This window comes from Hippoglossus stenolepis, chromosome 5 (genome assembly GCF_022539355.2).
Source record: "Hippoglossus stenolepis isolate QCI-W04-F060 chromosome 5, HSTE1.2, whole genome shotgun sequence".
In the NCBI taxonomy this organism is placed as follows: Eukaryota; Metazoa; Chordata; class Actinopteri; order Pleuronectiformes; family Pleuronectidae; genus Hippoglossus; species Hippoglossus stenolepis.
Window position 1 is genome coordinate 22,126,998 of NC_061487.1, and position 27,439 is coordinate 22,154,436.

The following is a 27,439-nucleotide window of genomic DNA, read 5'->3' on the forward strand; positions in this document are numbered from 1 at the left end:
TATAAGAAATGTAAAGGATATTATTACACGGTACAACACATCATGTTATTGCTTTGTAAGCAAACTTAACTGACGTGACCCAGAGGGAGTGGGAGCAGAGGAAACGTTGCGGTTAACAGAGCCACGAGTGATAAAAATAATCTTTCTGGATTATATAAAGACTCGTTTCTCCTCTCCAGCGTTTGGACTACGCAGCTTTTTGGATGAACTGGGCCATGTTTCACAGACAGGCCTGCCTGGTGGAGTGGAGTGGATGTTCTCCTGTGAGAAAACACACAGAGAGGGGATGAGAGAGCAAGGTGTGTGCGGCAGATGTGCGGGGTAATACATTGACAGGATGTTTACCAGGAATGCTGCGGGGTGACCCCAGTTCCCCTGTAGTGCCTCCATGACAGACCAGTGATGATGTGGTTAGAATACACTACATGCTGGTGGTCTCTTAACTCTCCCTGTCAAGGCTGAATGTGGCAGACGGTGGACTCGTAAAACTTAGATTACCCTCGTAGAGACCGTCCTATTAGAAGTAGTGACAAGATCATTTGGATTGTTGGATTGTCCATTTCAAAATTCATGTCCCACAAAAGATACGATCATATTTTAACAGAATAGTATGAGATTTTTTGGGGGGAATTTTGCTTAAATGTCCAGTGTGTAAGATTTAGGTGAAAGGGATCTATTGTTAGAAATTGAATATTAAATAATCCTAGTGATGTTTTCATTAGTGTGTTTCATCTAAATTGTACAAATTGTTGTTTTCTTTACCCTAGAATGAGTCCTTTATATTTAAATACTTTATCTGTACACCGGGAGCGGTTCCTCTCTACGGAGGCTGCCATGTTTTTTACAGTAGCTCAGACTGGACAAACTAAACACCTTTTGAGTTTTATGACAACTGAAGGTTTGCAAAGGTTCTCTTTCATGTTTGGAAGGGGAGGGTGAGGTGAGGGGTGTTCAACTGCAACATGCAACTTCACCACTAGATGTCACTAAATCTCACACACTGAAACCTTAATTTCTTTCATGCTGAGACTTTGATGAAATGTTTGATAGCACCAGAGCCCTTTTTCTGAGAACTTGTCCACTTCCTTTTAATGCTGCTGCACTAAAATACAAATCACCTTGGGGGGGCAATAGCGAGGCAGTCCTCAATGAAGTGGAATGAACAGAGCTACGGATAAAACAATTATTTGCACCTGCTTCTAGACAAAAAGCCAACATTTTATTTCAGTATTGATTCAATGAAAGTATACAAATATTATTTAGTTTTTCTTACAGGGAGGACGGTATTTCCCATAGCTCGCTAACATTCTGCAGAAGAACCAGGAGGATCTTTGTTTGACAGCCTAATGTGAATTTAGTTATGCTGGCGTTAATGTTCCACGCTCACAGAAAAACTGGCTCTGGTGATGCCTTAAAGTTTCTTGTGGTGCGTGACATCACAGATATTTACCAAAAGGGTATTTCACCATGATTGAAACAGTGCAAATCTAATCTTATTGAACTGTGGGCTCATCTATTGTTTGTGAATATGTCCATTACCTTTTATTTTGTATTCATTTGTTTTTATTGCCATGTATTTTGTGAAGCACTTTGTAACCTAGTTTAAATGAGTGCTATACAAATAAAGTTATTCTTAATATTATCATTAATTCCCCCAAATCTCAAACCATTCATTCACTTAACAGTCACATTAAATCCTGTTGTTTTCAATCAACATCCTCTGTCTTGAGACTTGTGGATTCAGGTGCGTAATGCTTCTGTTTGCTGAAAACAACTAAGAGCCACTAACAGAGATGCAAATGGTCATTAGCAGACGCGTGTGCGAATAAACATGAGAAAAACCCTGCAGGAAATCCTCCTTTTTGCATTATCAGCCAATTGTTCCCTGAGAGGAGGAGGAGGAGGAGGGGGAGGCTTCACTTTTGTTTGCATGGGGGAGGAAGGAGGGGAGGAGTGGAGGAGGGGGTGTTCCTTCTTGTCTCCTCCTCCTCACCCACTTATACATGAGGAAGAAGAAGAAAGAAAAAAAAACTTGACCGGCCCCCTTTCCATTCCCATGGATCGTATTACTGGAGACTCCACAGCCCCGAGACATCTGCTCCGCTGCTAACAACGGAGCGCGTCCCCGCGTCCCAGACCTGCGACCGATCCCGTCTCCCGTGGTGCCCCCTCCTCCTCTTCATCGCACTCCCCCCCTCTGCTCCTCCTCCTCCTCCTCCTCTTGCCCTCTCCCCCAGATTTGTGATCCCTCCGTTATTTTGTGTTTCCACCACAACACCGCGCTGATCATGAGGAGCCCCGGTGCCCTCCACGCTTCCCGGCTGTGAACCGGTCCCCGCATCCATCGCGATCCCGTGCGTAAAAGCGAGGCGAGCGGCGGCGCAGAGACGGATCAGTGCCCCCCCCCGGTTCCATCGAGCAGCAGCGGCACATTTCTTTTTGTCTGTGCCGGACTCGTAGCGGCTTCGCATCCTCTCCGGGCTCTACGCTGTTGCAGGAGCGAAACCAGACGCAGATCTCCATGTCTCATATTCTCCAGCAGCCGGATATTTAACCTGTTTTTGTTTTTGCTCTTTTCTCTCCACGAGCTTTTTTTGGGGGGGTGGGGGGGGGTTGTTTTTGGCACCATGGAGTCGGTGGAGAAGGAGTGTGGAGCGCTGGGTGGATTATTCCAGGCCATCGTGAACGACATGAAGGTAACACACACACACACACACACAAATGTATTAAAGTAGACTGTGTTTTTGTGTGACCTTTGTGGTTGTGTACTGTGGTTGATCAGACGCATATTTTTACTGCCTTTGTCTCTTTCACCGGGTCCTCCCCCACTGGGAACACCGCTGCAGGACAAATTGGGAGATGAAACATGTTTCTCTTTGTGTAATTTGCATGTCAGGGCACTGGTTACACTTATTAACCCTGCAGCCTGTGTGTCAGGGCGTGTGATACTCAATAACTTTGCTTTTATTGAAGTATAGGCAAAGGAAATTGGTTAGTTTTTAATAGTGTTTTGGTTCAGAGGTCAAAACCCAACTTCATCATTCTTATAATCTATTATCAGTTTCATAAAAAATCATCAGGGGACAAGAAGAAGACATAATAATTAAAAAGTGGAAGATAATTAATATTTTTTTGCAGTTATCTCAGTGTAAATGTCCTGGTCGGCCATTTGACCCTTGAGCCCTATGAGGGTTTCTACATTAAACGTCAGACAGGGAAGGATGCTCTGAAAATAGAATGACCGGCTCCATCACCGCAACCTCCTGGACAGGAACAGGCTGAAAGGTTATTGATTGTGCTTCCTGTTGTTTGGCCCTGAGTCAGGAAAGCAATACTTTACCAACATGCAGATTACGACCCGCTCCACACACATCTCTTGTATCCTATGTGTATGAAAACATGCTTTTTCCACCTTTCAGGACAGATTAAACCTAGATCCTGGACGTCTCCCTCAATCAATCACTCACATGTTAGTGTTTATGTGTGTTGGGGGAGGGGTCACTTCAAGGAAGTTGAACCCGGGTGGTCTGTTGTTGTTCTCCACAACAGATGGAAAGTGCGAACACATTCATCAGGCCTGGAGGCAACTCCCGTGTCCTCTCATTTGCAGAGATGCTCGTTCTACAAAGTGTTGATTTGAGCGAATAGGCCAAGAGTCGCTCTCCACTTTCCATCTAACAGATTTCTTATTGATCGCTGGCTCAACGGAGCCTCGTTTGTCAGGCTCCAATGGAATCAGCTATCAACAGCCCTGGTTTGATTTCATATACATCCCCGTTTGTGTTGTGCTCACGCCAGCGCCAGAGACAGAGAGACAGACAGGGGAGGAGATAGTGGGAGGGGGGGGGGACAGGAGCTCTTAGAAAAAAGGCAGTCTGTGTATTGATAAGCAACGCAGCTGAATGAGGCTGAAGCCCTGAGTCAGCACAGCGTCCACGTCCACTGTCTGAGACAGACATCTGACCTCATTCCTGATGCCTGGCTGGGCCACGCAAGCCTGTCAGACCAGCTTTAACCCCCCCCCCCCTCACTGCACAATGTTACAGTTTAGTGTACAATTACCAACATGATACACACACACACACACACACACCACCACACACATACACTGCCTCTTACCGGCTGTTGCGTTGCTACAGGCAACACCTGTTGGTTATATAAGTGTCTGGTGAAGCTACAGGAAAAGAGTCAATAAAAGACGAGGAGGTGGGAGAGGAGGAGGAGGAGGAGGAGGAGGGTGAGATGATAAAATGATTCTGCTGGATTAGATCACCAATCAAGAATTAGATCAGGGATGGATTTTGGGAGGCGCAGAGAAACGCAGGATGTGATTTCAGACCACCTCTACAAATGTCCTTGAGCAGCACTGCCTGTACCAGCCTCCCAAAAATAATAGTTCACACCTCACCCTCCAGTGTGAATGACAGGGCATGGAAGAGGAAGAGCCTTTCTCTTCTTCCTTCCTTCCCTCTTTTCATCCCTCCCCACCTCCCTGGATGCTGCTGGGCGTGGATGAAGAGAGAAAAGTGTGCCCCCCCCCCTGCGCCACCCTCATCCCTACTGCTCTGCATGTCGTCCTCCCCCCTCCTCCCTCAGCTGTCTTGGCAGCACATCCTCTTTGCCCCTGGGTGTCACAGGCCACACAAGCTAATTAGACACCTGTTTGAGTCAAGTGCAGACAGCGAGACTGAGACGCCAGAGATTTCTGTTAGAGACGACGGCTCCTAAATCACTTGTGAAGGCCGAGGCTTGATCTGAGCGGGAGAGGCTGGGTGTTAAACTCTGTCATTGATAGAATGGATGTTAAATCAGAAGTGAAGGACTGTTTCCAGACTCCACACTGACTATATATAACCAGAATGTGTGGCTTGTTTTGGGACCTCTCCATCAAAGAGGCACAGAGGGGTTATGCCCCTTCTCTCCTTTCTCCAGGGGCTCCAGCTCTTGCTCTAATGGGATCTGGCCTTGACCATGTTTCAAGCTTGGCTTTTGCTCTCATAGCTCAAGGCGCTGTGGGATGATCCCGGGGTAAATGTAATCCAGACCTTTTCAAAGACCTGCCCTCCTACCTGGACCCCGTGCACATAAACACTTGTGATGATATAAGAGCTTAACTAGATCACTGCACGTGAATACACGTACCGGCTCACAGGCAAAACACGCAAGAGAGGAGGGCGTGCAGGTTGACTGAGGACAACAGTAACAGGGGTGTTTACTGAGAAATCGTGCTGAAGGTCAGCAAAGATGAGTCAAAGACAAGTCAGCGCACAGGGCTAATGCGCCAACCTGTTTCTAACCGCGGGCTAAGAAGCCGAGCTCGCTTTATTTGGATTTCACTCAGTGTAAATTAAGGAGAAAACGCACTCCCAGCGAAAAGAGCTGACATTGAAGTATAATCACGCTGTACCAGATTCTATCAAGCTGGAGAGAACATAATGTATTTTCAAATCTGTATGCATACGCTGTGTGTTTGAGAGAAATCTGTCCGTGCACTTAAATGTCCTTGGCGAGATCTTTTTATTTGACTTATGTCTTTTCCCTTTCTCTTATCAGAGCTCTTACCCTGTGTGGGAAGACTTCAGTGCCAAGGCCACAAAACTGCACTCTCAACTCAGGTGAGAAATAGTCCCGACAAAGACTAAACCTCCGTGAAAAGATTCTTATTTACAGCCTGGACTATTTACAGCCACTTTAATGCAGTCACAGTGCAGTGAACAAGTGTTGATGTATTTCTACAGGACCACCATTCTGGCAGCAGTGGCCTTTCTAGATGCCTTTCAGAAGGTGGCGGACATGGCCACCAACTCCAGAGGTAAGTTTTTCAATTAATTCAAGGTGACACACAGAGAAAGGAAAAACACATTCCCCACTTGTTTTGGGTAGATGGATTTTGGGTGAAAATCTGAGCTTATTGTTTCTTTGGTCTTAATGAGGTCTGATCTGACTGTCACCCGGCTGGTGGCAGCAGACAGGCCGGCCAGAGAGGCGGCTGATTAACACAGATTCCTTTGGAGTTGATCGTCGAGAGCAGTATGTAGGTCAAAAAAAAAAGCGAGCGTGCAAAGGCTCCTGACCACATGCACAATCACACAAGTGTAGAGGCACACACACACACACACACACACACACACACACACACACACACACACACACACACACACACACACACACACACACAAAGATATTCAAAGGGTGACAGCTGCCGCCCACCTGACCTCACAGGTCACATGCCATGCTTTTAAAACAGTTACTACAAGCAAACCCCCCCCACTGACCACTTGCTGCTGGTGAAAATAACTAAAGAGGTATTTCTCCAACGCTTTGCCACCAGTTTGACTCCTGTAAGCCTCTCCAGTGATGGTTCATTGCCATGGCGATGCATCGGGTGACGTTAAATGCTTCCTGATGTGAGCGCACATGAACTCAGCGAGATGAAATAAAGTGCACCGGGGTGAACCTGCTAGCAGCTAGCAGCAGGCAGCCTGCTTCAATAAAGCAGAGGTATAGAGCATGGCAGGGTAGCGCTTCAAAGAAGACGTGTGTCTGCCCAGTAAATGTATATAAAAACAGCGAAGTGATAGATGGACCAGAGAGAAAGATGAGAGAGAGAGGGATGAGACAGAAGGGCGAGTTTTTACTGCTATAGATGCATAAAATCCCTGTAAGTGTGTCACTCATACGCCCACTCGCTCTTCTGCTGCTCTCACAGGGACATTAACTTCAGGATTAATGTCGTTGTCAGGCCACAGGCTCAAGGGATGGAGGGAAATATCATATAATTAATGGTTTTTACATGAGTGTAAATCAGAAACCTTCTGGCTTTTAGCCATAATGGTGGCGTGGAGGTGGCTTTGAGGATGGCAAGGCTGGTTGGTCCTCAATAAACTTGAAACCACCTAGTAAAAAAAACATTATACGCAGTATTTATTATATCCATGGTTTGGGGATATTGTGATTGGCATTTGTCTTTTCTGACACTTCTAAACTATTAACTGAATATTATTATCTCTTAGTATTATAGATGGCATCATCTTAACATTAGTGTGTTTGTGTGTGTACAGATATCTTTGTGAGGAACCATTTTGAGCCTAGAACTTACGTTTGTAGTGAGGACATTTTGACCCATTCCTCACTTTCTGACCCACTGGCTGTTTTAAGGGTTAAGACATGAGTTAGGGTTGGGCGTAGTATTAGGGTTAGGTATTAGATGGTGATTGTTAATGTTAGGGGTGTGATGTGAATTGTGGTTAGAGTTAGTCATGGATTAGTCATGCTTATGGTTGGGGATAAGGTTTTGGTTAGGCTGTCCACAATGATTGGACGTCATTGCAAAGTCCAAATAAGGATAGCAGGGCAAACAATTTTATTATTTGAATTATTTAATGATTTCAATGTTTGATACAAATTACAACCAAAACATCTTTGGTGTTAGGTCCATGTGCTTTATTCAATTCCAACAATGACTTCAAAGAATTTAAAAGAGCGTTTGTTTCTGCTCTTAACCAGTGTAACATTAAATCCCATTTCTCCTTTGGGAGCTGCACTAGTCTCTCAGCGAGCTCCAAACCCTAGCAATTAATTTGGCAGGAGGAATGTCAATATATACTCGGCCTGGCTCATGGTGGCCTGGTGGCCTTTGAACCCAGTTTTCCATAGACATATAAAAGGCAAAGGTGACCTTCCGACAGCTGCCATGTTAAGTTATTATTCTAAAATATATACATCCAGATGTTCCACTCTACCAAGGAAACAGTGGTAGATCTTTTCTATCTCTGTGGCTGTTTCTCCCCCTGTCTGTCTCCCTTCACGAGTCTGTCTGCAGCGATCATGTTTGCCTCAGTGTCTGCATAGCCTTATAGGGCTGATTGCACCACAGGGGGGCCGGCCCTTGGTTACAAGCTGTAAGCCGTCATTGCCGTCGCCCCGATTCCACTGTGGTGATCGGGGGGGGGACGAGCTGCAGCTGCTGAAACAGCTGGAAGTTTGATCTTATTCTTCTACTGCTTCCCTCAGTCTACCTTTGACACACTCACCTCCTTCACCCCCGGCTCTCCAGACTGCACACACGCTTCCTGCCAACGAAAGCAACATTCCCCGTCATTCATGGCTCCTTGATGAAACCTTGGAGAGAGGACAGTGAATGAATAGAGGATTTTATTATTTCCTGTCCTGCCGCTTGTGGTGTCTCAAACTCGGAAAGGCGTCCTTAAAGTATCCTCTCTGAGATCATCTCCTCGACTTCCACCTCATACAACCCCCTCCCGCGTGTTCATGTGTCAGACTAACATTGTTCTGTGTTCATGTTCAGGCTCCCTCTTTCCCATGTAGCCCCCTTTTTAAGAGTTTATGGTCACGGTCGTGGCGTCAGCGTCTGTGTTTTATGTAGCAGCTGGAGGAGTCGGCGGCCTGGCGTTTTGGCACTGCGTCTGACAGCACTGTTTCTCTAAGCCGCGTTGATGGATCTGTGTCTAAAGGCACGTCTCGTCCGAGAGCCGACAACTCACATCTGGGTTTAATAAGGCTCCGCCAACCACGAAGTCTATATTAGATGGATGTATTTGGAGAATTTTGGCCTTTTTAAAGATAAACGTTCCATGTTTCAACACCCATCTTTCATGGGACTTAAGTTTGAGGCCCTGCAGGTCTCTGGAATGTTTTTATTGTTGGATTGGTCAGCCTAATGGTTTTTGGTGTGTTGTCTAGAGCAGTTTTGTTGTTTCATATTTAAATGTTGTGTGACATATTTAGGAGCGCTGGACTTATCGGCAGGATAGTAAGCCCTGTGTTTGGTGCTTTGTTGTTGCTAGGCCGGGTGACATGTGTTTTAGTGGACGGTTGACTTCATCTTTTCCATTTCTGGACACGGTTGAAGTGGATGAAGGTCAAAGAGTCGGCAGTTCAGGGCTAATGTTCCATTATGGTATGAAATACAGGCTCTACACATTTTTTCGGAGAGGTGAGGCCATGCAGCGAGGGGTGGTTTGGCCTGGGTGGGGGTTGTGGCTGCAGTGGGATTTCCACAGCTCTGGGTATCCAGGCTAGGCAGAGGCGTTTAGCTAATCCTCTTAGCCCCACTCTGTAACACACAGACACAGACTGCCTTCCCTGCCCGTCCTGATCAGCCACCCCCAGCTTTAAAAATTCACACTCTGGGATCACCGGCCAGACTGCCATGCACTGCAAGTTTGTGTCCAGCACAGACCAAACCTCTTTCTCTTTACATCTGTGTGCCAGAGCCTGCCGAGTTCCCACAGCATTACTCACACTTCCAGTGGGGTCAGTGCAAGCCCCCCCTCTGTCTGCCTCTCAGTCTTTTATTTTCTTACTCATTTAGTCTATAACTCAGTGGAGGCATTGAGGTATGCTAGTAGATCAGTGTGTCAGTGAAGCAGTAATCTGCTTGGCCGCTGTGCTTCTCTGGGTTGGCAGATGGGAGAGATATCCCTACCAGCCATCTGGACAGCCTGGCATGGACGACATGCGGCCGTGGCCTAGCGCGGGGCGAGATCAGGGGATTACTGTCCTCCGCACCATCCCAGCAGCGCAGCTATTTTTACAGACATGTCAAATAATGAGAGTGTGCCCATGTGACCGGCGCTGACATCCATCAAGCTTGGCATTTCATGTTCCAGCCTGATGTGGGCCTAGATCTGCATCTTGTGGGGGTTTGACTTTATAAAATGAGCTTAAGTGCTCTACATTGTGGACATACACGTGCATGCAGTCGCACTGATGAGCGCTTCGGCCACCTACTAGGCTGCTGATTGTATGCTAGGCTCTTCAGGTATTTCACGATATCCAGCCACAAGGTCACGTTAAGTATCCACAAGAGCCTTTTATGTCTCCGAGCTGTCTACCTTGTCTGTCAGACTGAGCTGAAAGCTTCCCAACACATTGTCTCTTTTTCAGCCTCTAAGCTCAATGCGGTTCCGCCACAAATGAATGTTTTCCAGCTATTATAATGACTACGTACAAAAAGTGAAGGGTGAAGTGGCCAGAACAATGATGTGAAGAACAGATGAGAGTGAAAACAAATATTTTGGCTCAGCGTAACTCTTACTCTGAGGAGTGAATAAGTAGACAGCCATGAGACTTGAGTGGAACACTGTGTTCGGCTGTACTGTATCCTGAACAACAAGTCAGCGTGGACGGGAGCTGAGCGAGAAGAGGGGAACTACAGAGGAGAGGGAGAGGGAGAGAGAGAGAGAGCCTGATAGAGGAATGCAAGGGAGAACGTTTAACAGAGAGAATGAAAAGGACACAAACACATGTTTAATCGAGGTTTAATCGAGGTGGCTGATTGAAAACAGTTAGAAAACATTTACTGAGAAACGGGTTTGATGGCAACCTCACTATTTTTAAAGGGCTGTATGTCGTCTACTGGATATAGTCAGTGCGTCCACCACATCAGTCCAAACATTCGTGATCCCCAGAGGATGCATTGTTCCTGACTTTGTTGCTCCACTGACGTTTTCCCCTGACGCCCCCATGAGGTTTATGATCTTGGTTATTGGAGAAATATCTCAACAACTATTTGATGGATTGCTAAAGTTGACACATTAACCAGTGCTCAAACATTTTACATTTTACTAAGTAAAAGTACAAATAAATAGACAAACATGTGCAGACATTTGCTGATAAATGCAATGGAGTAAAAGCAAAAAGTATCCGAAAATAGATCTACTTAAGTGAAGTAGAGATACATGAAAGGATGTACTTAACTACAGTAAATGTACTTCATTACAAGCCACCACTGACATGAATTGAGATGTTAGTGTTTAACTCGAAGCATCCATGTGCTAATTACAGCCTCGAGCTGTAAGCATGACTACAGACTCGTCTAAATTTAATTAAGAGATCTTTCCCGGGTCTGCTGGGGGCACAAGTTTTCTGCAGCATTATCTTATTATTTAATACTTTTTCACTGCAGCTCTATGAGACACTGTGTCAGAATTAATGAGTATTAAAAACACAGGCTTGAGTTTGAAAATAGAAAAAGTTAGAAGTTTTAAAGTTTAGTTGAAGTAGTTCAGAACCCAAATGAAGGTCGCAGACAAATCTCATTGTTCTGAGAGTCGAGGAGTTCTTTTGTAATTCAGCCGTCTCATAATAAATTCATTGTTAAAAAACACAAGGCCCAGAGACTACAGGTGGAGATGGGGCTCATTAAGTTCTGTGTGAGCAGCAGCAGCAGTAGCAGCAGTAGTGGTGGTGTCAGCATTGTTTGGAGGATTGTTTGCAAATGAGCAGTGCAGCGTTAACTTTGGCTGAACAAAGGAGCGGGAAGTGCATTGTCAGCTCAGATAATGGCAACCTTACTGCAAAGAGTGGGGAGCAGGACAACCTTATCTGACTCAACCGGCCTAAAGGCTTTTTATCCCCCCCGGCATATAATGCAGGGGATATAGTGATCACAATGTCTGTCTGTTCGTCCCCATTTATTTAGTTTCCATAGAAGGCTTTGCCGGGGAGATATGTCATCTCCTGATGTTTGTATTTATTACCGAATCACTCACTGTTGCTGTAATGTTGTCTTTTTTTTTTTTACTTTTCGTGCTTGGATGGATCTGTGGTCGTTTCCCTGAGCTGCAGGTGGAGAAAGTCCCCGTGGTTCTGCTGTTCTTCCCATTAAATGCATGATACATTACTTCTCCGCTTCCCTTTCAGTTACATTTCTCTTGTTTTCTCTCTCTGCATCACCCCCTTTTTTTTTTCATATCCGATGAACAGCACATCTGGACAAGGGGCGCCGTTTATTTTTAGCAGCGTTTATGTCCCTGAACAGGAAGCTCCTCCAGCAGAAAAAGCCAACTTCCTCCTTGTTCTCCTGCTCCTCCTCCAGTCTTGTCCTAATGCGCTCCAGAACACGTTTACACCGCGTCACACTGAGCGCTTTTTATGAGTGTGTGTGTGTTTCTGGTTGAGAGGTGAAACTTGCTGCGTGCACTGTTTGGCCAGACAACAATGGTGTGTGTGTGTGTGTGTGTGTGTGTGTGTGTGTGTGTGTGTGTGTGTGTGTGTGTGTGTGTGTGTGTGTGTGTGTGTGTGTGTGTGTGTGTGTGTGTGTGTGTGTGTGTGTGTGTGTGTGTGTGTGTGTGTGTGTGTGTGTGTGTGAGTGAATGAAACAATTGATCTTGAGGCTGTTTCCTCTGCCTTTCATTACTATTGTTTTCTGGTAAGGAGAGACATTGTAAGGAAGTGACACAAAGGCCCCGAATGCTGTTTTGATAACTGCTGCTGCAGACACACAGACACCTTCAGCCAGAACCACCCTCACATTCACATGACATTTTTCAGGCTTCACATATGGGACAGTTTGCGAAACATTGTAAAAGTAATAATTTTGGGTTTCGGACAGAAAGAGCAACGTGACGACATCACTTTGGGAAGTTGTGTTGTAGTTGTGGTCGTTTACTCTATTTTCTGACATTTGGTAGATGAAACAAATATCTGTAAAAATAATTGAGGGATAATAAATAATGTAAATAATCAATAATTGCAGACTAATGGAATATATATATTTACAAAGAATCCCATTACTGGAACTCTAATGTTCTCTGCTCCGCATTTAACAGCTGAAAAACCTTCTTCCCATGATTTATTAGCCTAATGCTTAAGGACGTGTCCTCACTTGTTTCAGTCTATTAATGTTTTTTGCAGTGTTATACTTTAACAGTTTCAGTGTCTTTCAATACTTTTTCAGTGCAGAGATTTATATACTTTTCACATATTTAGAGAAAGAGGGTTTTAATAAGTTCAGAAGGATTAAAACAATTTCACGACGATTTAACAATTACTATAACATATACAGTTTATAACAATTATACCCAGTATCAACTGGACAGAATATTTAAAGTATTTCGTACTGAATCTCAGTAAAAGCCATTTCCAGTGGTAAATATAATGTTGTTGAATGGAAAGGCTCTTTGATGTTGTATGAAAACCTTTTCCCCAGAAACTCTCGTCCCTTATTGTGCTCTGTAGACAAATTGACTTTTCACCCCAAAGTGTGGGATCTTGCCTTTGGCAACGCCTGCTACACCTGCAGCAGCCAGCTCGCACTTCCTCTGCCCCCTGACCGACCAGTACCAGACCGCACCTCGGCAGTGTGTACCCTCTTTCATCCTCCCCTCTCACCCAGCAGCCCTTTTCATCCATCACTGGCCTCCGCTGTGTCCCTGCCAGTTCACACTTAAAAGGGTTGAGGGAGGGTAAAAGGCAGGAGGCTTAACTGTCTGTGCCAGCCACAGTCAGCTCCGTGGCTGAGGTGCCAACACCAGGAATAATTGTTGTCTCACGGACGACGGAATTTCCCAGCTCAGCTCCCTGTATGAGAGTGTGTCAGAAAAACAGGGGCTTCATATTCCTGGAAGTGAAACCTTGAGGATGTTCTGTACCTTTTCGCTTGTCCCATATAAACATGCTTTATTGACACAGGAAGCTGAGAGAGAGGGAGCACCCAGGAGAACTGCTTCAGCTTGAAAACCAGTCTGGTCCAAAGGCAGCAGAATCTCACTCCAGCTCGGTGGTCGCGAGTGCAAATGAAGTCTGAGCTGAACGTGTAGATGCTGGAAGAGAGACATAGTCAAGCTAAGCTTCAGTGTTGAAGACATCAGGGAAGAGGCCCGTGGCAGTTTGGCTCCTGGCTCCCGGCTCCCGGCAGGAGAGTTCCCTATAAAGCAGGCCTATTAAAATGCTCCTCCTTCCCCAAGGAATCAGGAGAGTTAATCAGAACCAGACCTCTGGATGGAACCACTCACTAAACACTTGGACCACACTGCGTTGGTGCTGGATACTGGAGCTTAGGGTTCCCACCAAAACCCGTCAGTAGAGGTTTGACCTTCTCCCTGAAATTCCCATGTACCCGGCGACATACGCAGCAGATCTGGCTTCAATTTCTATGTGTGTTCTGAATATATGTTGAGTCCGGCGCCATCTGCATGAGAGAAGTGCTGTTTTAATCAACCACACATTGCCCTGCTACTCAGTTGTTCCCAGTTACGTGTCCTAAGATATATGACTGGGTTGCATAACTGCTCTCTCTCATCCTGGTCTGTGTTTTGCTTCATTCATGCACGTGTGGGTGTCTGCTATGAGGTCAGCCCTGCTCCCCCGGAAGACCCAGGGGTCCAGGTCTGCTAAATAATCACTTTCCCAGTTCCTACACATGTTTAGTCAGGATCCAAATCGCTATGAGGTCAAGTATCAGTAGATTTTAAGGGAGGGATGGAGTTGGCAACATTTTATTTATACAGCCCAGTATCACAAATCAAACATGTACCCCAAACTGAAATAATCATAAAAAAAAACAATATCACCTTAAAGAGCAACAGAGACTGGCTCTCTCTTCAAAGTTAAGATAAATATGAAATGAAATAAAGGAGAGAAGGGAAAGAAACTTGTCTTTTGAGTCCATCTCAACCCTCCTTCCAGCTTGTGTGTGTTCGTCACATGCCTGTGTGCATGCCGGTTGCTGTGGGAGTGAATAACTGCGTCCGTGTCCGTCCGGTCGAGGCCAGAGGCCAGCAGGGCTCTTGGACACTGGCAGGAAGCCTCTGGACCTCCCCAGGATGTAGCTGTCAGCTGATCCCCCCTGGGAGGGGAAGGAGGAGAGGGCGAGACGGGAGGGAAATTGGCAGGTGTGGATGGGACAGGGGGGAGTGGGGTGGTTAATGGCTAAGACGGCGACATTGGGAAAGTCTGTTAGAGAGATAAAAGGGCCCACATCACTCTCTCTCTCCTGTCTCCCTCCATCCTGCTTGTTCCCTCTGCAAAAGCTGATTTGCAGCTGTGCCCGCATCCTGCATTGCTATTAAGAGAAGTGGAGAGAGGCGTAACCTGAGGACACGTGTCCTACGTGTGTGTTTCTATAGCTTCGTTCAGACGTGCACTGACAATCTCCTGAAATAATCCAGTAGGGCTGAATGTGAGAAAACAAATGTCCAAGTCAGTTGCTGTGAACATTCTTTGGAGTCATTCCTCCCTTTAAAGATGGACACTTCTTTGGCTATTTATAGGAGGAGCTCGGCGTATAGGTTCCACGTGTTACTTCAATCACTTCCCGACTTTTCACCTCTAACCTGTCACCCTGAAAAGCGATGCAGACAGAGGACGGCTTTCCCTTCCTCTCTCTCCAAGACACACAAACACACTGGGGTTATTCCACATCTGCCTGATCTCTGTGAGATGGCGTCCAGATCTGCAGCTGAGTGTCTTTGAACCAGGGAAACAGTCGGGGAAGTCGACAGCCGAGTGTTGGAGTGTGTGACGTGACATCGACTGGAGACCGTAACCTAGTTTCTTTATGTGATTGCAGGAAAGAAAGCACAGATCTCAGCTCACAACCATCTGAAGCATTCCTAACAAAGTGTCTGATTTCAGAGCTGCTATGCGAGTCACGTTTTTTTCAGTTTTTATTCTGGCTAATCGCTCTTTTTTTCTCAGCTTATTTTTGCTGTGCATGTCAGAGCCAGTTTCTCTCTCTCTCTCTCTCTCTCTCTCTCTCTCTCTCTCTGTCTCTCTGTCTCTCTCTCTGTCTCTGTGTCCACCCTGCATGAATGGTGTTTAGGAAACAGAGAGAACAGGAAAGGCAGAGCCGGCAGGGAAGAATAGAGGGATATCCCCTTACAGGGTTCCCCTCCTTTTTCCTCCGGGATAGAGGGGATGAGAACATTGGAAAGGGTGCTATAGGAGGGGGTGGGGTGGGCAGTGGGGGTTGGTAAATTGCACCACCTGTACACACACACACACACACAGACACACAAACCTGTGCACATACACTCCAAAAATCACTCAAATTCATTTGTCTGTGAGAGGCCTACCGCTGAGAGATGTCCCCTCTCTTTCCCTTTGAGTGTGTGTGTGTGTGTGTGTGTGTGTGTGTGTGTGTGTGTGTGTGTGTGTGTGTGTGTGTGTGTCTGTAGTGAGAGACCCTCAGATTAGCCCTATGTGGCCCAGATTGCAACAGGATCAGCGCTTACATGTATTACACCAGGCTGCTAACCATCAGTAAGACAGTGGAGCAGCCTGGGCCTTAGGAGCTTAAGACCCCATTTTAATTACACTTCAACAGAGAGGAAAAGTACAGTAAGCAAGTCACACAAGCTGGTTGTTCGCATGGTGGCGAGAATCGTGCGCGTAATGAAGTGTCAGAGGGGGAAATGCACATTTTCTCGACAGGGAAGGACGTGGTGTAGGATTTTAGTTTCCATTACTGCGTCACGTGTAGTTTCACGGACAAATATGACAGTTACGGGCTCTGCTCTCGGTTTCTACAGCCTGGACATGTCCACCTAGTGGCGGCAGCAGGAAACGCCAGATAAATCCATTTGACAGAGGAGAATTAGACCTTTCAAATGGTTTTGGTGATGGTTTTCATCCTCTCTTTGAATATCTTTCCAGGCCAAGGGGCATTTCTATTATGTGTAATGCTTAACTTTTTTCTGTTTGTCTTTCTCAAGGTGCCACCAGGGACATTGGCTCAGCTCTGACGAGGATGTGTATGCGACACCGCAGCATCGAGGGAAAATTGCGCCTTTTCACCAAGTAAGTGTGTTTTTTTAATTCATCACAAAGGTCAATGGGATTCAAACCAGAACACAGGAAAACACACAGCAGCCTATTGAAGAAAGAGAGAAAGATGATCATAGCTATGTTAACACATCATTACTTTTAATACTTTAGGTATATTTAAAAGCAAGTACTCACTTACTTTTATTCAAGTGGTTAAAGAGTACTTTTTTGTCTATTTACTAGTACTTTTCCTTAAGTAAAATGTTTGAGTACTTCCTCCACCACTGTTTATACTTGCATACATATATTTAAACAGATACACTGGATATACACACGCCGATACTTGGTAATCTGTGTGGCTGAGTTTTTATGTGTGTCAATAATCTGTGTTTGTTGTTCCTGTTGCTGCAGTGCTCTTATGGAAGGTCTGGTTACGCCGCTTCAGGACAGAATAGAGGAATGGAAGAAGACGGCAAATCAGCTGGACAAAGACCACGCCAAAGGTGAACACCCAGCAAGCGCCAGTGATGTGATTCTCTTTTTAAGTAATGTGCACATTGGAGAGAAAGTGACACAGCTCTGGCTTTGCCTTGTTCTCTGCAGAATACAAGCGCTCTCGTCAGGAAATTAAAAGGAAGTCGTTGGACACCATCAAGCTCCAGAAAAAAGCTAGAAAAGGTGAGAAAAACGAACCTGTTGACCAAAAGGACCTGTTGTCAAACTCTACTGGATTCTGCTTGGCTGCTGTACCAACGTTTCAGATTGAACTGGTGCCATCTAGAGTGTGGAGCTGAAAATGACACCTCAAATCAAATCAAAATGCCTGGCACGGTTTCAGATGCTCCTCCACAGCTTTTGGATGATTTATCCTCTTCTACCTTATAAGCCAAAGAAATGTTCTTCTTTCCTGGCTGTGCTTGAGTCAGCCCCTTCTGCTGGTTGTAATCAAACTGCTATTTTCATGGTGAAATTCCACCAGTGGCATTGGCCACTCTTATGCAATGTGTCCTGATTTGATGGAGCTAACACTGCCTGTTCTCCTGTCTCTCCTCCTCTTGCCTGTCCCTGCAACCCCCTCCTCTATTTCCCCCTGGCTGCAGAGCTTCTGGGTATGTTTGCCAAACTTAACCCTGAATGAGAACTTTTCAATGAAAAGATCATTTCAAAAGTATCATAACCATCTTCAGGTGAAACTGCCAGTCAAAGAAAACCCTGCGCTGTCTTAGCATTTGTGGTTAAAGAGAATATAATAATGAAAATTACATAAAAAGATTGATGCCACTTTCATGTCTGTTATGTATATATGCCAACTATATATAGACAGACAAGAGAGTGATGTGTTTGTTCTCACCTAACGGCAAGAAAGTGGATAAACGTCATTTTAATCCAAACCTCAAGCAATGCAGTCGTTGCAAATATCTTACGAATGATTTTCCCCAAATTCGTAACAATAAAGAATAAATACTACACAGGAGTAAGAGAACGGGACCAGGTCACAGCAGGAAAAGCACAGGTCTTACTTATAGACTGTATGTAAAGGTGGACAACGCGTTTCCACTTCCTCCCATTTCCTAGAAATTTAGCCAAAATGCCCATGCCCCATCCACTAACATGGAGGAGCCGGTTTATAATCTATGCTGCTGCCAGCCACCAGGGGGCGATTGAGACATTTTTTGGCTTCACTTTTGCGAAACAGTCATGTCGTCCATCTTTATTTAAAGTCTATGATTTTACTCATAAAATTAACATCGACTCTGATCTATTCCAGAGATATGACAGTGTTTGCCCGACCTGTTCCTTTTTTAATTTGATAAATGCCTTTTGAATATAGTAAGAAACTGCCAATTCAGTTCCTTTGGCGTCCCATCAGCGAGACAATCTTTCATCCCTGTGTGTAAAATCATCTTGTCACGAGCTGACACTTGGCTCCGGGATGATGACTAAGTGTCTCACCACAGACTTAAACTTCTGTTTTTAAGAACCTATTAAGTGGCAGGCTGTCAGATCCTCGGAGGCTCTGTGTGTTTAATTTGTGGCCCATTAAACTCAGGTACGCTGAAAGATCAGCCAATTAACGTGATGAAGTGTTCAACACACAGACGGTTGTTAGACAGATGTTCAACGTGTTGTCTGCTACAGACTTCGACAGTGTTGTTAGTGGGACAGACAGATGGATAGGTAGATATAAGATGTATAGATAGGTAGAAGATAGATAGATAGATAGATAGATAGATAGATAGATAGATGTAAGATATATGTAAGTCGGATAGATATAAGGTAGATAGATATAAAGTAGATAGATATAATATGTATAGGTAGGTATCAGATGTAGAAGATAGATAGATGATAGATGGATAAATGGATAGTTGGATAGATGTAAGACAGATGGAAGATAGATGTAAGTTGATAGATATAAGGTAGATAGATATAAGGTATCAGATGTAGAAGATAGACAGATGTCAGATGGATAAATGGATAGATGTTAAATGGATAGATATAAGGTAGATAGATATACAGTGGATAGATATAAAATGGATAGATATAAGATAGGTAGGTAGATGTGGAGAAGGACAGACTGACAGACTTATAGATATCAGATAGATAAATATGTGATGGACGGACAATGATTGCACTCTTTGAGATTTTAACCAAAAATGCTGAGGCACTGCAGACGCTGTTACACTGCAGGGTAAAAAAACATTTATCTGGCAGCGTGTCTTTTCTAAAGCAAAGAATTTGGCATCTCATTGCTCATCTTCATCTTCATCTTCATCCTTCTTTCTTTTGCCGTTTATCATCTGTCATCCCGTGTCACTGTGGCATCACATTCATTTCAGCAGTCACCACCAGTTGCTTTGCATCAACTCGCGATCGCCGACTCGTCCTCTCATTCCCATGAACCATCAGAATGTTTGTCAGTGCGTTGACCGTTAGTACACGAGCAATTTATCACCATGTGTTCTAATCATCTCCATTTGTTTTTTACCTCCTCCCTTCTCTGTGTAAACATCCATGATTATCTCCCTCCATTCCAACTTTCCCTCCTCCTCCTCCTCCTCCTCCTCTCTTGTCTATCTTCTCTCGACCCCCCTCGCTTCTCCTCCTCACAGGCCGTGGCAACCTGCGCCCCCAGCTGGACAGTGCCATGCAGGACGTGAGTGACTTGTACCTGCTGATGGAGGAGACGGAGAAGCAGGCGGTGCGCAGAGCCCTGCTGGAGGAGAGAGGCCGTTACTGTACATTCATCAACCTGCTGCAGTCTGTGGTGGTGAGTTGGTCTTTGCACAGCAGAGAATAAAGAGTAAAAACACAGGGCGGATCAATTCAATCCAACCCATCCCGTTTTCTTGCTCCAGACTGTAGAGATTGCCATGCTGGGAGAGATCACACACTTACAGCCCATTGTGGACGACCTCACTGGGTTGACTGAAGACCCACACAAGCTGCCGCCGGCCAGTGAGCAGGTGAGGTGTAGAGCTTGAGATGATGCCAACACATTTATTTCTCAGAGCCTCTCAGGTTATTTGGATTATAATCAAAGCTTGTATATTTGCAGTCTGTTAAATGAAAGGTCTGGTGATATATTATACTTTTATCATTCTATACTTTTATGATTTTGTCATTATAATCTGGAAAAAGATGAACTATGAATTGATCCAACAAACACATGTTTTCTGTGTCTAAAGTCTGATTTAACTTAAATCAAATTTAACAAATTAAAACCAAAAAGCTGCTGTTGACTGATGCTTGAGTAATATTTGCATCACACAGCTGTTTTTAAGAAGTTCTTCAGTCTTTTCTGCAAATGTTTGTGACCTGTCTGTGAAGATTTATGTCTTCAGCAGGAGAAAATGGGCTTGAAGCGGGAAAAGATTTACAGACTGTTGGTTTTGTCTTTTAATGACATTTGAAATAAATTTTAAAAAAAAGTGAAATATCGTTTAACTTTTAAATCACAGTCAGATGCATCGCTGCCATTAGCCAGTTATCTGATGCAGTTTCTAGATAAATAAATGACTTCACTCATCTCCAGGGGGACATTAATGTGTCACAGCAGCAGAGCAGAGATGCAAAAATACCAATTAAATAAAAACACCAGAGAGTTGTGCAGTATAACGAGTAGAAGAGATTAAATGTGATCATCTCATGTACTTATTAGAGATTTGTCGCTGAAAGATTTTTAAATCTCTTGTGACTATGCATCTCTTACTCGCTTTCCTAAAATCTTACCACAGCAATAATCGATTTGATTACACGTTTTTCTGTATCTTGTGTTAGAGCAGTTAAATTTCTGGCTGCTCTTGCCACTGTATCCTCAGCGTTCTGTTACGTGTTGTCGCAGGTGATCCGGGACCTGAAAGGCTCAGACTACAGCTGGTCGTACCAGACACCCCCCTCCTCCCCCAGCAGCGCTAACTCCAGGAAGAGCAGCATGTGCAGGTACATTTCTATCCGACACATGCACATAAACGCACCTCATTACTCTTTGCTCTCTGTTTAGCATGTGCAGTCATTTCTCACACAATAGCTTTGAATGAAATATTAAAAGCTTGTCCCCCCCCCACCAGCAGCGACAGTCGACGTGCGGTTACGTGGCGTATCTTTCCAGCTTCTCAGCTCTTGCTTGGAGCAGATTTACAGTTCCCAAGCTTCTTACAGGCAGATTAGATCCAAAGCTGTGAAACATCACAGCCTGAAAGCCACGAGCCTGCACGAGAACCAGAATCCACATATTTATGAGGCCTTATGAGGCGACGGTTGAGCAATTTATTCATTAAAATTTGGGTCAGAAGTAGATTCCAGGCCAAGAAACAAGGGAAAAAAAACTTGCAATATTGAGTGAGAGGAATATCAAATGTTGTCATCGGAAATCATCGCCTTGCTTTTTGTGTTGCAGTAACAGAACCCTCCTGATATTTCTGCCAATTACCACTGCAGCCTATTTTTAGAGTTCCGTGTTTGACTCACTCTTTTAATGCAGCTTTAAGTTGTAAATCACAACCTAGTGTGAAGTTATTTTAAGGTGAAATAAGGAGGGTCCATAAAAAAGCTTATATCCCCCAAATGTCAGCTTTTTAAAGAGCTTGGAGAAACTTCAGAGCGGGAGCTCGACTGCTGCAACTGAAGGTCACAGGTTTTTATCTGCATGTGAAGAAACAAGATTCACTTGTGGATAAGGGAAAAAAAAAAAAGTTTGGTGTTGGAAGGATTTTTTTCCCATTACAACAGAGATACGATAAAAAAGGGTCTTGATGGTGGGATAGAAGAAAAACAAGCTCTCTTAGGAGGGGATGTAAGGATAGTGTCTTGTAAATCACAAATGGTTCATCCTATTTCATTTGTCATATCTAATTTGGAATTCTCCTTAATCTTATAGAAGACAGTGATTAAGGAGAAAAGGCAGCTTCAGATGCATTCCAGAGGGAGAGAGGGAAGGGGGCACAGAGGGGAGGTGAAAAGCACAAGTTGCACATTTACAAAAAAAGCGTGGGTGACAAAGAGAGCCAACGCTGAGTGAGAACGACCGAGCAGGGGATGGGAAAACACGGAGACAGCTGTTAAAGTTCAGGGGGGGAAAGGAGAATCAAAGGAGGGGATAACTTTTTAATGCTCTTTGATGCAGCAAAATTAGAAGAATGGCATCATTTAGAATTTTTTCACATCGCCCCGGCTTCATGTTCACAGCGTTTGCGATCAATTTTTCATCCGGCTTTTCCTGTTTTCCTGCCCCAGCCTACACGTAAAATCCTCAGAAAAGAAACGGATAAAGGGAAGGAAAATCGCTGCTGGGATCGTGATCACAACCCTTTTGTTTATACGCACGCTGCATGTTGAGGTATATACTGATGTGGTTTCCTGTCAACAGTCTCCTCCAGATGCCCTCTGCAGGAGCCCATCGGCTCAGCAGTGTGTCCTCCCACGACTCTGGCTTTGTCTCCCAGGATGCCAACACCCACTCTAAGCCTCCGTCGCCCATGCCGTCTGATATCACCAGCCAGGTAACCGTCTCTGGCATTATAATAAAGTTTAATCTTTGGTCAGGGGGAAATAAGGTCTTTTTATCGCATCGGAACCAGGAAATGCAGACGTGTAAGCTGCTGAGGAGAAAACTGCAGGGGGAAGAGGACACATCAACAACTCCACTTTTTCTTGTCGAAGTAGATTTACAATAATTTTAATCTTTTTAACAACGGGGCCTTTTTTTCCATCTGGCATCTCCAATCTGACGGGGGATTTGCGTCTTTTGCATTTCAGAGATAAAGCCGCAGTTACAATAAGAGCCGGATAGGCAAACCCAGACAGAATCCTCCGTGTTGTGCTGCAATAGAGCCTTATCAGCTGCGGATGTTGAATTTCTGTCCCACTGGTTTGATAAAGTTACTCAGACTCTCACGGTCAGAGCAGATTACAGTGTGCGCAACACACTTGGCAGCACACCAACTGACGCGGTGTTCTTTCTCGGAAAATACGATCTAAAATGCTGCTTTATTTTGGACCTGGGCTACGGTCTTATAGATCCCCTCAGAGAGAGAGAGAGAGAGAGAGAGAGAGAGAGAGAGAGAGAGAGAGAGAGAGAGAGAGAGAGAGAGAGAGAGAGAGAGAGAGAGAGAGAGAGAGAGAGAGAGAGAGAGAGACTCAGCAACGCCCCGACTCAACCCGTTCCTCTGCATCTCTCATCTCACACACACACCTATCTCTCTCTCTTTCTCCATTTCCTCTTCCCCTCCACTGTTTTTCCTCCATCTCCCGTTTCCCAGAAATCAACAAGCTCAGCCTCCTCTGAGGCTTCAGAAACCTGCCAGTCTGTCAGCGAGTGCAACTCTCCTACGGCGGTTAGTGCTGCATGTATCTCATCAACCGACTTGCCTTATTGGAAACATTAGCAGAGTTGTACGGTGCATTTCACCCATTGTTGTGTAGTTTAAAGAGACCCGTGGGCTCTACTTGATACTGTACTTGACGGCCGCAGTGCGGTTTGTCCTGGACTATTCGTGGATGTTGAGCACTCTGACTCACACTTGTCTGTCCGTTCCGCAGTTTGGCTCATGCTCATCCTTCGGTACCTTCCGCCCTGCTTTCTCTCACACTGGCACCATCAGGCCTCTCTCTGTCATACTTCCTGCGTCCCCCACATTTAATCACTCCCCTGGATCCAACACCCCCTCTCCCACATCAAAGGTTCCTAACTGGAAGGTTTGTCTTCATTTGCAATTTTACTTTTAATTTCTTTCCACTCTTTTTAAACTGTGTTGCTTGTTTGCTTCTTGTGTTTTATGGCCCTCATGCACATTAATCAGCGTAAAGGATTAAGCTCACAAACACCCATGTTGCTGTTGCTCATCAAGCTCGGTTTCATCATCTCTTTCCTCACAAAGATGTGCTGAACTGAAGCAGCTCTATCATTTAACAACACCTACCTAGCCTACTGTAATAAGCCCACACCTTTCCGAGCATCTAACCAGTTCATGAGCCAAACCAGTTGCGTCAATGTTAGCCCACAGTACGAGAGTTGGATGGCAAACGCTGGACATGCTCCGGTTGGAGGCCTCGACTCATTGTTCCATATGCCGCTGCAGGACTGGGCCAAATTGAGTTCCTGCGAGCCGTCGCTGGCCAGCACTCTGCAGCGTAGGAGGGAGTCTGTGGAGAAGATGAGGGAACTGGAGGCTCCGCCCAGTCCACATGGGTATTCTGGGATGCAACCAGATGATTCACACCGAGGTCGACTTGGCCCGGCCAGCAAGGTAAGAAGGTCCCCGGGGAGTAAACATTTAAATGTCAATATATAAATTGATGTGCCCTGGGAAATGTGGTGTGGTGAATAGGATATGTAAATGTACTAATCTTTATGTATGTATGTATTTCGTGTGTGTGTGTGTGTGTGTGTGTGTGTGTGTGTGTGTGTGTGTGCGTGTGCGTGTGCGCCAGCATGGCGAGCCCCTCTCTCCAGCAGCCAGCACTCTAGCGATGGTCCTGACCAGAGGCCTGAGTATGGAGCAGCAGAAGAGCAGCAGGGACTCTCTGCAGTACTCGAGCGGCTACAGCACTCAGACCAACACCCCGTCCTGCTCCGAGGACACCATCCCCTCACAAGGTAAACACCTTAAAATTTAAATGTTCCCCTGTCCAGACGAGCCCTTAATAAGTCAGCCCTTCCACACGTGATCTCCAGACATTGTACAAAGTCGCCCTTTTACGCGTAGAACGTAAACCAGTCATTGCGTATGTGAGACGTGTTCTCACCTACTAGAAATTCTCTTTAGTTCAGGTGAGTGGTGCCGTCTGGGAAGAGCCTGCAAGAGAAATTATACAAACCTGTTCAACACACCCACTCGCTCGCTGTGAATTCTCTGGACATTAACCTGCTGTATTCACACATCGTCTGTTTAATGAACGGTTCACCTGATTCAGGCACTACCTGCACACGTACAGCTCCCTGTGTGTTTTCTAATGTAGTAATTGCCTTTTCTGCCATTTTGATTTGCTGTACATTATATTGTAAGGAAGCAGCCGCACAGTAACTCTTCACAGCCTTGTCGGTGTCAGTATTTTTTATCATTGGGTGTAAAAAATAGATGCTCATGACTCACTGTGACACTCACTCACTTCCAGGTTCAGATTATGAGTGCTACTCACTCAATGGGGATGCTGACAGCGAAGGGCAGGCAGACTTTGACAAGTCCTCCACCATCCCACGCCACAGTAACATTGCTCAGAGCTACCGCCGCATGATCCAAACCAAGAGACCTGCCAGCACAGCCGGTCTGCCTGCAGGTAAGACCCTGCAGGGAACTCCCAACGGTGCGGGGGGAAGCAGCTCAGGAGCCATCACCTCGGGGACAGCCACTATTCGCAGGACACCATCCTCCAAAACCGGCGTGAGACGCACACCATCCACATCTGGCCCCATTCCCATTCGGCCCCCCATCGTGCCGGTTAAAACCCCCACAGTACCAGACTCCCCGGGGTATGGAAGCCCTTCACTGCATGGTACGGGCAGCGAGGAGTTTCTGTACGGTGATGACCTATCTGCTAACGACTACATGAGGGCTTCTCCAAAGCGGATGAGCCTCCCTGACACAACTTGGGGCTTGGGAGGAGGAGGAGGGGGAGGAGGAGGGGGGGACAGGACTGTTTATGCCCAGCAGGCTGCTGGCATGGCCGCCCACAGTGCTGAGGAGGACCCTCTGCTGGCTGCCAACCGCCACAGCCTGGTGGAGAAGATTGGAGAGCTGGCAGCGAGTGCCCACGCCCTCGGTGAGGGTCAGTTCCCCTTCCCCAGCTTGCTGCTGGGGGAGGCGGCTCAGCATGCGCCCCAGGATCTGTCCTCCGTGACCCAGGAGGACATGGACATGCTGGTGTCAATACGCCGGGGAGTGAGGCTCCGCAAGACGGTGACTGACGACAGGTCGGGACCCAGGATCCTGCGGTAGCTGGAGGAGAGGAAGGCTGTGAAGCAGCTGTGTCCTTATTTTACAAACTGAAGCTTTGTAGTAAAATGCAACAGCGCTCATGTAATACATGAACTGAGGCACAAGGAGGATGTAACATGTGGTGAATGAAGGCCAGTCGACTGACTTAATGAGTGACCACGAACTATCAAGTCATTTCATTTTATGTCATGTATGTATCGTGTACGTACAAAGTAATCCATATTTTTTGGTTTTTATTCTTCTGTTTTTTTTTGTGGCTGTGTGTCTCTGCTCCCTGTGTGACCGGTAGTTTGAGCCCCGTCATTCCCTTTAGACCCAGTGACCGAGACGTCACGGGTTTCGAACGCTCGGTGTCCTTGTTCTTGCTCTTATGATTATTATAATATTGTGCGTTTCTCTGAACACGGCGACCTGTCTGTGTGAGCCCGTCTGTGTGTGTTGTGTTTCTCATCATTACTGTACAAGTACCGTATTACTGTTTTGTTTCATAAGCTGAACAGCAGCTGTGTAAGTCATGTAAAATAGGAGCAATATGGCAGTGTTTTTATTGCTGTACTGTACTGTCAATATATTCTGCAATTAAACAGGCTTTTTACTGTTGATGTCTTTGTCCCAAAATGTCTTTACGGGTCGTCCACTAACCAGAAGGTCGGCGGTCGGATCCCAGTCTCCCCCATTCCACGTCCCTAATTGCTCATGTGAATGTGTGAATGTGTGTGTGAATGAGTGAATTGTAAAATTGTACCGTACAGAGCTTTGAGTGGTCATCAAGACATGATTACTTATTCATAGGGAAGACATTTCACATTATTATTGTTTGGGAGCCAAAGAAATCAGCGATATTTCAAAAAACATTTAATACTCACTGTATATTTAGTGGTAAAATGGGTCACCACCAGGGTTTCGGATGGTTTCAAGTTTAAATGTCATTAGTCCTCATTTTATTTTATTTCTTAGAAGATCCTGTTTCCCCCCCAGGATCTTTCTCTACATTTTCATTCTGCGGTTAAAAGTAGGCTATCAGTGTTTTATGATTTCTCCAGCAGCAGTAGGCTCGGCGTAATTTCACAATTTCAAAGTTTTCGTCTGTCGCAATTTCCTAAGATAATTTACTGCTCGGGTTCCCGTTGCCCACAGTCACACGATGTACAACACCGCAGTCCCCCTGTAGAGACAGAGGAGGGCGCCAAAGAGCCTTCCCTCGCTGTCACTGTGGCTGAGGAAGACTTTGGTGCCAAAAGGAGCAGAAACGGATGATTTTCCATCTCCGTGGCTGCTCCAGTAGAGATGATACATGTGGTGAGACAAAGATTAAAACTAGGTTCGGACTTTTCACATGAACAGCTTTCATTAAACAACATTCGCTCATTTGACATATTGAAACAACAAAAACGAACAAAACTGCTTTGTTCGCTCTTCTATGGCATCATAAGCAGCAGAATATATATTCATTTTGGCCAGGGGGCTGTTTCTGTTAGTGGGGGGTGGTGAAG

The 27,439-nt window shown here is 45.5% G+C and overlaps 1 protein-coding gene across 5 annotated transcripts; it reads left to right on the top strand.

The window, feature by feature from the left end:
- The first annotated feature begins 1,975 nt into the window (after positions 1 to 1,975).
- mtss1la (MTSS I-BAR domain containing 2a) lies at positions 1,976 to 26,546 on the top strand. Of its 5 annotated transcripts, XM_035157275.2 has the most exons (16): positions 1,976 to 2,696; positions 5,554 to 5,615; positions 5,739 to 5,812; positions 16,461 to 16,545; positions 16,924 to 17,015; positions 17,116 to 17,190; positions 17,613 to 17,621; positions 19,623 to 19,780; positions 19,869 to 19,976; positions 20,855 to 20,952; positions 22,379 to 22,511; positions 23,271 to 23,345; positions 23,551 to 23,706; positions 24,090 to 24,257; positions 24,442 to 24,607; positions 25,126 to 26,546. In XM_035157275.2, the coding sequence occupies exons 1-16, from the start codon at positions 2,628 to 2,630 to the stop codon at positions 25,944 to 25,946; spliced, it is 2,349 nt and encodes a 782-aa protein (XP_035013166.1). In that variant the 5' UTR covers positions 1,976 to 2,627; the 3' UTR covers positions 25,947 to 26,546. The 5 variants fall into 5 exon arrangements, with proteins under 5 accessions (XP_035013166.1, XP_035013167.1, XP_035013168.1 ...); XM_035157276.2 differs by lacking the exon at positions 17,613 to 17,621 and having other exon boundaries at positions 1,978 to 2,696; XM_035157277.2 differs by lacking the exon at positions 23,551 to 23,706 and having other exon boundaries at positions 1,981 to 2,696.
- The last annotated feature ends 893 nt before the right edge of the window (positions 26,547 to 27,439 follow it).